The sequence below is a fragment of the Crocodylus siamensis genome, chromosome 3, assembly GCF_052110815.1.
Source record: "Crocodylus siamensis isolate JL-2025a chromosome 3, ASM5211081v1, whole genome shotgun sequence".
In the NCBI taxonomy this organism is placed as follows: domain Eukaryota; kingdom Metazoa; phylum Chordata; order Crocodylia; family Crocodylidae; genus Crocodylus; species Crocodylus siamensis.
In genome coordinates, this window is record NC_143397.1 from 216,486,759 (window position 1) to 216,500,312 (window position 13,554).

At 42.9% G+C, this 13,554-nt stretch overlaps 1 protein-coding gene across 1 annotated transcript; it reads right to left on the minus strand.

Moving 5' to 3' along the window:
- Positions 1–735: 735 nt before the first annotated feature.
- Positions 736–1,656, minus strand: LOC149869444 (uncharacterized). Its single transcript, XM_090037175.1, is given in 1 exon segment — positions 736–1,656. A coding segment is annotated over 1 exon segment (921 nt).
- Positions 1,657–13,554: the final 11,898 nt, after the last annotated feature.

Here is a 13,554-nt window from a genome sequence, read left to right on the forward strand (position 1 = left end):
CCTACCTTTAAGCAATCCTACATATTTTCCATATGGGCATTTGGTGCATTGGATGAGATACATTACATTTCTAGAGGTGCAGCTGTAAGATCCAGGAATGCTGATGGCTCTGTTGTGGGGTGTAGTAATTGTGGGGGTGGTGGAGATGTGTTGGCAGGTTTTGCATTTCTTGTCATGGCATGGTCTGGATCCTTTTGGTGTGTTCTGGGCTTGAGGAAGTTTGCTTCTGGTGAGGAGATTAGCGAGGTTCGGTGCTTGTTTGAAGGCTAGGATGGGTGGCTCTGGGAAGATTTTTTTAAGAGTAGGGTCTCTTTCTAGTATGGGTTGCAATTGTTTGAGAATTTTCCATATAGGTTCAAGGGAGGGGTGATATGTCATAACCAGCAGTGTGCGATTTGGGGGGGGGGGAGGTTCTGTACTGCAGCAGTTCTTCCCATGGTATCCGGGTGGCTCTTTCAAACATGCAATCTATCTCTCTGGAGGAGTGTCCTTGTTGGGTGAAAGCCTTTTTAAGATTGGTGAGGTGGCAATCCTGGGTGTTCTCTTCAGTGCAAATTCGGCGGTATCTGAGGGCTTGGCTGTATATCACAGCTTTTTTTATGTGTTTAGGGTGATTGCTGGTTCTGTGCAGATATGTATGCTGATCTGTGGGTTTCTTGTATAACATGGTCTGTATTTTATCATTCTGGATACTGATCATCGTGTCTAAAAAGGAGATGTTGGTGCTGGAGTATTCTAGAGAAAGATGGAGGGATGGTGATTGTTGAATTTCTGATGGAACTGAATCAGAGATTGTAGGTTTTCAGTCCAAATGATGAAGATGTCGTCGATATATCCTAAGTATAACAAGGGTTTGATAGTGCAGTTCTTGAGAAAGTCTTCTTCCAGGTGGCTCATAAAAAGGTTGGCATACCGTGGGGCCATTTTGGTGCCCAAAGCTGTTCCCATCATCTGGAGGAAGTGTTGATTATTAAAAGTGAAATTGTTGTGTGTGAGGATGAAGTGTATAAGGTCAGTAATATCTTTGGGTCTGTATTCTGAGTTGTCATCTTGTGCCTGTAGATATATAAGGCAGGCTTAGATGCCGTCCTAGTGTGGGATGTTGGTATATAGGCTGGTAACATCCATGGTGGCTGGGAGGGTGTTGCTGGGAAGGTGATCTATGTTTTTATGTTTCCGGTCTGTAGTGTCTTGTACAAAACTTGCTCTGTGGGTGACAATCATTTTTAGGATTAATTCACTGAAACCTGATTTTTCCTCAGTTACAGTCCCATGGTTGGATATGATAGGTCTGCCAGGGTTCCCTTGTTTGCGGATTTTAGGGAGCATGTAAAAAGCCCCCAAATTAGGTAGTGGGGGGATCAAGGTCTGTAGTTTTTCTTGTAGTCTTGCTGGAAATGATTTAATGATATTGTTGAGTTTCTTGGTGAAAAGGGGAGTAGGATCTTCTTGTAGTTCTTTGTAGTAGGTGGTGTCAGAGAGCTGTCTGTTGGCTTCCTTTATGTAGTCTTCACAGTTTAGAATGACTATGGCTCCTCCTTTATCTGCTGGCTTTATTACTATTTGGTAGCTAGATCCTTGAGATTCTATGGCCTTTTTCTCTGGTAGAGAAAGGTTGTTATAGTGCCATGTGTTGCTGATTATTTCATTGTTCATTCTTTCCCTGAAGGAGTCAATGCTAAGGTTTTGTCCACTGTGAGGTGTCCAATCTGATGTTTTCTTGGGTTTTTTGGCATTGATCTTTTCCTGAATGTTGTCAGAGGATGAGTTGTTGTTGGGAGTGGGTTCAGTTTGGTCGTGGAAATATTCCTTGAGGCGGAGGCGTCAGAAGAATGCTTCTAGGTCTCCACATTGAAGTATTTTATTAGGGTATTTTTCTGGACAGAAATTTAGGCCTTTAGAAAGGACAGATTTTTCAGTTTTGGTAAGTGTGCATGTGGAGAGATTGATAATATTTGTGGGTTGGTTGCTGCTTTCAGTTTTATCAAGTCCGAGGTTGGAATGTTGTAAGCTGTTGGTGTCGTTCCTCTGATGGTTGTTTTGTGACTGGGGAACTTGTTCCTGGAGTAATTTGTTCCATTTCTTCTTTTTATGTAGGATGAATGTTGTAGAAAATTTTTCGTAGTCTCTTTGTATCCATTGTATATTGTTACGGAAGGTGATTGGATTTCTGTCTTTTAAGTTGTTGTAGTATGTTACATAGACATTTGGACTGGAAGGGACCCCGGAGGATCATCAAGTCCCAGGGGCAGGAAGTCAGCATGGATCATAAGATCCCAGCAAGATAAGCATCCAAATAAGTTTTGAAGGCATTCAAAGTGGGCGCTTGAACCGCCTCAGGTTCCAAAACGTGGGGGCTCGGACAGTGAAGAAGTTCTTTCTAATGTCCAGCCTGAACCGGTCACAGTGGAGTTTGTGACCATTCGATCTTGTCATCCCTTGGGGGGTTCTGGTGAACAGACATTGCCCCAGATCCTGATAAGCAACCCTGATAAACTTATAGGTGGCCACCAGATCGCTTCTGAGCCTGCGCTTTTTCAGGCTGAATAGCCCCATTGCTCTCAGCCTCTCATCATAAGGTCTGGTCTCCTGACCTCTGATCATGCGTGTGACTCTCCTCTGCACCCTTTCAAGCTTCTCCATATCCTTTTTGAATTGCGGAGCCCAAAACTGGATGCAGTACTCCAGCTGCGGCCTCACCAAGGCCGAGTACAAGGGAAGAATGCCATTATGGGATCTGCTTGAGAAGCATCTATGGATGCAAGCCAGCTTTTTACTCGCTTTACTAGCCGCAGCATCACACTGAAGGCTCATGTTCATCTTGTGGTCAACCATGACCCCCAAGTCCCTTTCATCTGTAGTGCTAACCAATGTAGCACAACTGAGCCTATAAGCATGGTGCAGGTTTTTCCTCCCAAGGTGGAGAACCTTGCATTTTTTGGTGTTGAACACCATCAGGTTCTCATCCACCCATTTCATGAGTCTGTCAGATCTGTCTGGATCACCCTCCTGTCCTCAGGTGTGGATGCTTTACCCCAGAGTTTGGTGTCATCAGCAAACTTGGCCAGTCCACTTCTGACACCAATGTCCACATAATTGATGAACATGTTAAAAAGTATTGGCCCTAGGACAGAGCCTTGTGGGACCCCACTGGTAACAGCGCACCAAGACTATTGGCTCCCATCAACCACCACCCTCTGGGACCTACCACAGAGCCAGTTCCCCAGCCAGCGGATTGTGGTGACTTCAGGCCGCAGTTAGCCAGTTTAACCAAGAGGTGATTGTGGGATACCAGATCGAAGGCTTTTTTAAAGTCGAGGTATATGACGTCAATATCTTCCCCTTTGTCCAGGTGCTAAGTCACCTGGTCATAAAAGGAAATGAGATTGGTCAAGCAAGACCTACCCGCAACAAACCCATGCTGGGTATTCCTCAGGATATTGCCTTCAGTTAGTCTGTTAAGGATGGCCGCCTTAATAAACTTTTCCAAGACTTTCCCCAGGATAGAGGTCAGGCTGATGGGCCTGTAGTTTGCCGGATCTACTTTCCTCCCTTTTTTGAAGATAGGCACCACATTGTCCCTCTTCTAATCATTGGGCACTTCACCAGAGCACCAAGAGTTCTTGAAGATCCATGCCAGGGGCTGAGCAATGATGCTCGCCAGCTCCCTGAGTACCCTTGGGTGTAATTCATCAGGGCTGGCTGACTTGAAATATTCAGCCTGTCAAGGTGGAGAATAAGGAGAATAGTCAGGGAAGCACTGAGGTCCCGGAGGGGAGGGGAGTCAGGTGTCCAAGGAAAGTGGTTGTTCCTTAAGGAGACGATCCTCCAAGGCCAAAGGGAGGTAATCCCAAAATGGAACAAAGGGAACAGGAGGGCACATAAGCCCCCATGGCTCACCAAAAGCATCTGGGAATGTCTCCTAGCAAAAAGGGAGGGGTACACCTGATGGAAATGAGGGGCCATCACCAGGGAGGACTGTACTGCAGTTGCTTGGGGGTGTAGGGGGGCAGTCAGAAAGGCCAAGGCAGAGATGGAATTAGGACTAGGTTCCCAGATCAAGGACAACAGGAAGTCCTTTTTTAAATATGTAGGGGGTAAAAAGAAGGTTCCGGGTAATGTGGGGACCCTGCAGGACACGTTAGGAAATTTGGTCATCACACCAGATGACAAAGCCAACATATTTAATGATTTCTTTGCCTCCATTTTCCTGAGCAGGGACTGGAACAGTCACCTCCCCAGTCGGCCCCCCTCAGGCCCCAGAGGAGGTGCACCTAGGTCAAGGGTCAGTGAGGAACTAGTTAGGGAACTTCTGGAAGGACTGGATGTATTCAAATCAGCTGGTCCAGACAATCTCCACCCTAGAGTACTGAGGGAATTAGCTAAGGCCATTGCAAGACCCCTGACACGGCTTTACGAGCACTCGTGGTGCTCTGGTGTGGTGGCAGAAGACTGGAAGAGGCACGCTAATGGAACCATAGGCCTTTCCTCAGAGCCCTGGGCTCCCTGTCCGGGGTCCGTGAATCAAATCAAAAGAAATTAACACAAAAGGTTGCACTTATCTATGCTTCTTGTGCCCAGTCTCCACTACTCACTCTGGGTGGTGGGTCCAGTGCACCCCAGCAGCCTATGTCTGGGTGTGGGCAGGCTGCAGGGCTATTGCCAGGCAAGAGGAAAACCTGCCTGCCTGCCTACTTCTGCCCCAGCCCCTCTTGTGCCAACTGCTTTTAACTGTCCATGCCTGTGGGGACAGGCTTGTCCACCCTGTCCAAGAGGCCAGGCTCCCAATTGCCCACATCTGGGGACATTTCCCCATCTCAGGCTGTTAATTACTGCTGCATCTGCTGTGTGGGCTTCCAGCTGGTCCATGGGGCCATGGCGCAGTTGTATCCATTTTAGAGAGGGTGGGAGAAGCTGTCCCAAGCCAGAGATGGTTTGGGCATGTTTCCTCCCACACAGATAGGGCCAGGCCCTATCAATTTTGAGATGCAACTGGATGAAACTTTTTGCTCTAAGCTTTCTGATGCAAAATGCCCATTTGGCAACACTAAAACATTCGCTGATTTTTTCATTTAAAAAATAAGAACTCCAAAAACATTCAAAGTGGATCCTTTTGATATTAAAAAAAGTTTAGATTTTTCAGGTTGAAATATTTTTTTTATTTCTAAATGCCTTTGATTCTTTTAAAATTAAATGCATTTTTAAAAATGCAACTGTCATGGACCCCACCAAATCTTGCGGGTGTTCATGAGGTATCATGTAGATTTTCTTGTTTGTCGTACTGATATAATGTGTGTACTCCCATTGAAAAGCCTATTATGCTGTATTCATTGATGTTGTTTAATCACTGTATAGATTATGTTATGCTAGCTGTACCCCACAGGTGGGTTTGTGACAGCAACATGTTTTTTTAAGATACTTTTAAGAAAAATCTTGCTTTTATGACTCCCTTCCCCCCTGCCCTTGAATTGATAATAAATTGAAAAATCTGTTTTTTGCTCTGGTTTACTTCATCATAAATAAGACCAGACTTTCCAAACACACTCCCTAAAAAACATATGCACACTGTGGTTGGCTATTGTATATTTAAATAGTAATGTTCTGATTTGTGAGTGCATACAGAGTATGCATATGCAAATCAAGAGTCCATTCTTACATTGCCTCTGCAAGCCAAGTGCACACCAAAGTTCATGTATCTGTCTATTGTTCAAGTACCTGTCTATCATGTCTATTCATGTACCTGTCTATCATGCTTCTGAGAATCAGCCTCAATAACTAATCCAAATGGTTTCAAGGACATGAAATAAGCACATCCACCTAGTTTCTTTCCTTATTATGACTCATGTCACCCAATAATTTTCTTCCTAATCCTCTCCTTGCATGTAGATTGTTTTATCCTATTACAACAATATTAATCTGCATTTGCTTCCAGCAAAAATGCTTTTATTTGGCAGCATCACGAAGTACAGTCACAAAAACCAAGAGTGAGTCCTTTTTGCTGGCCTGCCAAGATCTTGAAACTCACCTCCTTACAGTGTGAGTATTTTTGACCCAAGCTAATGTGATTCTTGACCTGTCTAAGAGTGACTAGAATCAAACTGCTGTCTCTTGGGAGAAGCAGGTTTAGCAAAATAATCTCAGACTCACTGAATCACCATGGCAGCAGAAAGAGATACAGATTTCAGTTAAATGAAAGGATCTACAGATTGGATACAAGAGCACAAGAAGAATCTTTTTCCTCATTCAGGCAATACTTTAGAACACGGTTGTAGAAAATAACAGGAGAACAAAAACCATATTTCATTTGGTGTAAGTGAGAGTGATAGAACAAAGGAACCAGGCTTCAAAGAAGCCCAGTTGAGGTTAATCAATATCTGTGGGTTCACACTGAAAGATGACAGGGGATCATCTAATTTAGGTTCTTACATCCAAAGTTCACATCCCTATTGTTAGTACATTACGAGATGATTAAAATGCCTTAATCAAAATGCAGGCAGCCTTATTACATCATGCAGTACCATATCCTTAAATCAAATGGCTTGCTTTTGAAGAGCAAGATTCTAAGCAACACAAGGTTGCCAGAATCTGTCCCTTGTCAACTTTCACAGTATGAAACAAAATCATTAGGTACAGAAATATTGCACAGAAAAGCTTGAAAACAAACTGATTCACTCGTCTGTTAATGGAAAGCAGTGGTCATGAATGTAAATATACAAGAGGCAAGAACCAAACAAGGTTAAGAGGGTCCAAGAGCCATCTTATTTCACCTGTGAATTATTGTGTTGCACATGTACCATAGATGTGACAGTCTTCATACATATATTTAAAAGGAACCCAAGACTAGGGAGTAATATCTGATAGTAATAAGTCTGATTGGGCCTGGCCCCCAAATAAGTGCTCAAAGGGAAGGCAATCAACTCTCCCAGTTATGAAGATGTCAGCCACAATTTCCAGTCCTGAGCTTTCTAGAGTGAATGGGCTGCTCCTTGTTAAGAGCATTTCCAGTCCCAAAGGTGAGAAAATTGAGTCAAGAAGGAAATGTAATCCGTAAAGAAAAGAGTGCACTACATTCTTGTGCAACTAGCATGTTTTTTCACGCTGTTGGGGAACACTGTGACTCTTCACCCACCAATCAAGCCTGTGACTTAATGGCACCATCTGTCCCTAGGTGGGCAATATAGATTACTTTTTTTCTGTTACAATAGGCACTATTTTATTTCCTATGTTTCAGCATTCACCTTTGGAATTTGAATGTACTGGTGCAAAGTTTGTTATTTTGGTTCTCATATTTTTCCTCAAGAAACAAACAAAAAAAACCCAAATATAAAAAATGCAGTTAACTACTGGACCTTACAAGCTGCTGGGATAATAGGTTGCATACAGACATTCAGGGCATTTTTACAAATGCAAACACTGCATCAATGGGTGCTTTAAAATCCACCTGACACTGCATCGTTTGCAGTTGTATAAGTGGAGAACTGCACTTCAACACTGAGAAAATGGCAGCAGTGAGCTTTTGAACTAAAACACATAGAAGGTGTTTTAGTTCAAAAGCACACTGCCACCATTTTCTGCATGCCGACGCACATTTCACCACTTATACAACTTCACAGTGCATTTTGCATCAGTTTATGTGCACATCAGACTTGATTAATAGGATCTCCGGTGCATTATGGGTCAAAAAGTTTTGTGTAAAATGCCCTCAGGACGATTAGGGAGAGGTTAGATCATGTTAAAAACAGCCACCAGATATAAGGTGAGTCAGATGGGGTGGCCCTGTGGGGGGGAGGAGTTTGGAAAGCATGGGGGGGAGCAGGCTCTGGGGGGGGAGCAGGGGAGCAAGCAGGCTCTGGGGGGGATCAGGGGGCAAACTGAGCCTTCAGGGGGGATCAGGGGGACAGGCAGTGTCTGCAGGGAGATTCCTGGGGTCCAGGAGAGTATAACAGGATCAGTGGGGCTTGCAGGGTCTATGGGGGAGTGGGATTGGGAGGAAGGGGGGGCCTCTCTTCTCCCCGAGCCCCCCCCATGATCCCAAACAATCAGGCCCCCCCAGCAAGCCTACGCTGGCTGTTTTGTGGGGGTTGGTTGCTCATTTGGGTTTGGGGAATGGGGCTGCAGGGCTAAAAATGGTCTCATGCCAGAGACACAGTAGGAACAACACAGCCCCAGGGCTGTGGCCAGTTGCTGGGCTTTCCCAGCCCCAGGGCTGTGCTGGGAACTGTGCAGAAGTTTAGTTAGATCAGTTTCACTGGACCTGAGGTAAGTTAGTCTACCTCAGAGGTATACTTAACTTAGATCAGGTCAGTCATTTTTGGATTGATGTAACTGCCCTAAACTTCTGTACAGTTCATCCATAGATCCATCTAACTAGAGTGAGGTCTGGACCTGGGCAAACTGTTAGATCAGGTGGCCATTTCTAACCTCCTCTAACCTCCTCAAATGTTTATACACAGCCACAGAGTTTAAGCTCTATTGGCTTCACTGGAATAGTTTATAAACCCCAAACTTGCTTTTAACACTTTTTAAGTGGGTACTAGTTCTGATATCAAATTACAACTTCAGTGGGTGCAATTACATAGGTGCTTTTACTGCTCAGTAACCAAAATTATTGCTTAGTATGGGTGCATGTTTACACATGCACACCCATACTGCACAGAAAATATAGCAACTTATGCTGACTTGAGCATAAATTTAATCCCTGCACTATGCAGGGATCAAATTTATGCCTGATTAGTTACTGCACAGTAACACATGTGCCTTAATGTGCAGATGTAACAGTGTATGTGTGGACTGACTTGGGACTACCTTTAGTGCCAAATCAGTCCACACACAGCATTAAGGCACACCTTAACACCAGCACATGTAGATGCCAGCCTATTCCTGCTTCCTGCATGGTAACTTACAGCGTAAATACACATATAGATGCACCCAGTTAGTACCATAACTCTATGTGGTAGCAAAAGCGAGTACTGTATATCCTAATGAAATCAGGCATTCAAACAGGTTAAGCACATGGTTACTATTTTGCATGTAATGGTGAGACAAACCTAGAAACAATAAATTCTAAAATTAAACAGAGTTGGGGGTTTTTTGTCTGCTTATTTTTTTTACCTCTGGAGGTATTTACAAGTGACCTTTAAAGGATATGAAAACAGGAGACACTTAGCACAAAAGCTGTGTGAAGAATTGATTATTTGCTTCACTGGTCAAACAAAAAAAAGTTTCAGTTTTGTCAGTTTTATTCTTCTTTTTATTTCATTAAATGTAGGTAGATTTCAAAATAAATTGTTGCTTCAGAATGAAAAAATCTCAAAATGTTTCATTTAGACTATTTTTCTTAAGTTTCCTGTTCTCAGTGGTTTTTATGTTCAAAAAAACTATCTTGATAGCTTCAACCTAAATTTGTGAATAGTTTCAGCCAGACTGAAACTGCATTTTTTTATGAATAAAATATTCAACTGAAAAACATTGCCCCATTTACACAGATCAGTCCCCAGTTACACACAGCACCATGGGATACCTCAGGTAAAAATGTTAGCTTCTTCCAAAATGTCAGATAAATCAGTACAATTTAGTTTTAAAAGGTCATTTTTGGTCGAAGACTTCACACACCTAGTTTTAACAGGAGGAAATGATTCTCAGCCTCTCTCTTAAGGTCATGATATTGGGATCTGCGCCCGTAAGAACTGACCTTTCCAGAGGCATGTCTGTGCTGTCTCTGTGCCATGCCCAGGACCACTGTCAAGAAGCATGCCCTGCCCATTCATTCTGGCTCAGCATGTACCCAATCCTGGAAATGAGTTAATGTAGCTGTCTCAGAGCTATGCTAACTGAGTACATGCCAAGAAACATGCCTGAGACAGAAAGTCTAAGAGCTTCCAGTTGTTTGATTTTTTTGTTTTTAACCAAGGACAGTCTGATATGAAGTGTGTGAAACAGTCCTGGCAGCAAGGAGCTGAACTTAGGGATCCCCCTTCCTCTTTAGGTACCCTTCCTCTTGCTGGCTTCCTGAATTAGCCATGGAGGACAAAACAGGACCCCACTCTCCCTGGAAGTACCATAACCAGTTGGCTACAGACTTACATTCCTTATTGTTTGTTCTCTTTCAGGCCCCCAGATTTTGACCTCCTCACTGTCCAAGAGTCCACCTTCAACAGGGGGGTGATTTAGGCATGTGCCTAGAAGCAGGAGGTGTGAGCTTGTATTTCTCCCAGGTGCAGTAAACCAGCAACTGAGGTCTCTAATTTCCTAGGCTGTTGTGCAAAGATGATAACTCTACCACCAGCTGGTTTCAAGAGGGAAGAAAGGAGTCCCCATGTTGTGTTTTAGGACCCCTCTATACGTGCAGGTGAAGGAGCAATGGGATCAAATGTATGATCCACAAAATCAGCATGATTGTGCCTGATTGCCAGTGCAGGAGGGCCCAATCCCAGGCTCCATCTGCATCAGCAAGAAGCAAGGATCTTCCTCAGTTGGGGGGTTCCCAGTTATGGGGGCACCCAACACATCCCTGGGGCTAGGAGACTGCTGCTGCTGCCACAGTTTCCCAGCCTTTGGGGTATGTAAAACTCTCAGGACTAAGGGATCATAGCTGCAATCTCCCAGCCTTCAGGGTGCATGAAATCCCTGGGGCTAGGGGACCATGCTAGGCATGATCCCCTAGTCCCAGGGATTTCAAACACTCTCAAATTAGCTGTGGCCCCCTCCCAGAAGCCAGCATCTGCAGCTGCAAGTCCCTAGCTCCCCAAGCTGCTGGGGCTGAGATTCCTCTCAGTTGTGGCACAGTGCACCCCTGCAGCTTCAGGGGAGACCCTACTATGCATTCAAGTGAAAGCTGGATAGCAAGCAACTATAAAGTTAGTACTCATTTTTGAGGTCTAACTTCATAGATGGCTGGAGCTTTTTATGGCATAATAGACACTTTGCATGTGTAGCTTGTCTCAAGGTAATTGAGCAATATTGCTGTTAACTAGTACTACCTTTTTAGATAGACATCTGCTTTCTTTCTTAGACCTTCTGGGTTCCTACATGACAGAAGTTCCTCTCTCCCAGCCCTTGCACTGAAGCTCTGAGGAGAACCAAGAATTCAGGTACATAAGGACTTCCCTACTGAGTGACAAAGCAATCACTCTTTGGGAGGCCACCTACCCAGTGAAGGCAGGTCTCTGCTTTTCACTGTGCATCCAGAAAGAGCTATACAAGCTTCTGCCTGACTTTCAAGTAACATGGCTAACCACCTCTAAATTTACTGCACAGGAAACCTAGGCCCCTGATTCACTGAGCTGAATCACCATTCTGGCCAAGGTGCCTTTAGGCATTATGATGCTTAAAAAGAAGTACCTAAGAGGTCAGTTAGGATTTGACTCTAAATTATCAACGAACATCACAGCTGGTGTTATTTATTAGCTGGTAGAGGTAAATGCTAGAATTCTCAACCAGTTAATGTGGGAAATCTACAGACTGATTTATCCATCCAAGCATTTTATAATAATATTTATCAATATACGGTAAAAACCCAAAACACCTCTTTTACTAGTGTGGCCATATGCTATGTCCCCTTTTCCAACAGTCACAATGAAAACTACCAGCTACCACATTTCTCCTCGGTATTGGCATTCAAAAGGACCTTAGCTAGGGCTTCCCGTTTTTGGAATGGTTTTTAACTGATTTTTCTTTATTTAAGCTATTTTGGTGCATGATTTGATGGAATGTGTGAAGCAGAAGGAAAGCTGGGATCAAATGCCAAATGGCTGCTTCACTCCTAAAACCTACAATGCTATTAAAATATTACCAACTGGTTCTCAAGATCTTTCTACTGCAGCAACTTAAAAATAATTTGGATATCAGTTTTTTTGCTTACTGTTGTGTTGTGATTGTTGTCTCTGTTGTCACAAGTATGAATATCAGGTAATGGGTACCATTCATTTTTGTAGTTAGTAGTTTTCCTGGGGTGCCAGTGACAGGAGAAATGTATGCATTAAAACAAGCATGATGAAAAGCAGCTCTCTTTATAATTTCAGCCCAGCTGCTGTATTGATGGATACAATCTCTACCACATGCTCCAGGTGGCTTCTAATGCCTGACTCCCTGCAGAAACCTCTATTTGCACATCTTAAACCACTTATTGGATTTGAACAGGATTTTTCAGCCTGAGTGCAGTAACAGTGTTCACTTATGTAATATTTGTAAATCCTGGCTTTACATTTCACTCACCAAACTATCTTCAGAGGCATTCAACAGGGCCTTTTTGTGTGTCTGATTTTTGCCTGTTAGATCCTGTCAACTTTGTATGGCTACAAAGTGTATTACTAAATTTATTTTCCATCATTGTCGGGGTTTACAATGAAGTGCAACTCAATTAATCAGCCCTTGTTGAACAGTGCTTTTCTTTGTCACCAGATTTCATATAAAATTCATCTGAAAGCTTTGTATTCAAAGTTCGCAAAGGTTAACCTTTATTCAGGGCATGCATCTCCAAAGGCTCTAATCAACTTGTCTACTGTTGTTTAAAACTTCACTTACTACTGTACCAGTTGCTTTGAATTATTGTGCTGGAGACCTTTATTCAGAGCCAGAATGACTGAATTGACATATTGAAGGCTACACAATAAAGGGCTTTTATAATTATGGATGGGTAGAGTAGATAGTAAAGCATACACATTTTTTCTTGTCATATGTATTGTAACTGCCCAGCATCCAGATATTTACTATATACTTTATAGATGTGCAATAAAATTTCAAGTGTTCTCATTCCCTGAGCAATTCTGTACACAGCCCAGGTCTCATAGAATGTTTAAGGGACTTAATAATAAGTTAGAGTACTAATTAGTAGAGACAATAGCCAACACCCATGATTTATAGCAAATGCCCAACAGATGATTATACTGCTGAACCACAAGTAAATCCTTTTAGCAATGATCCTTTACAATTAATTGCACATCAATTTATTTTTTGCTCCTTTATATATAAAAAAGGAAATGTTGGCTTTGAAAGGTAGACTTTCTGGTGGTTGCAGGTGTTTTTGCTGATAGATGCCATTGGTATGCAGAGACAGAAGCATTTTCAGATGGGATGAACTTCTCATGTGCTGCTTTGTTTAGTATGAAATATTATTCTCCACTTGAGTGATGTTTGCATTTCTTTCCAACACAGTTGGTTTGATTTGTGACCCAAATAAAATGATATATACACTACTAATGGAATGAGATATTTAGGATTCTTGGGGCAGGGCTACAGAGGGCAGCAATCTGACCGAATTATTTCATTGCATTTTGGGGTATACTGAGTTTTATATTTTTAACACTAAGGTCACCTAAGGATATTAAGGATGTAAGTCTGATCTGAATGCACAGCAACTGGATTGATATAATGGACTTAAAGAAACATTAGTGCTCAGATTATTGACCCAAAAGGCAGTAAAAGGATTAACATGACAGAATGTTTCTATCTAACCTTTACAGTCTATTGGGTGCAAGGCCACTGTCTAGAAAATGCCAAAGTGCTGTCTTACAAGTAAATAGTGTGTGCTCTCAAAATCAGCATGCATTCCAAAAT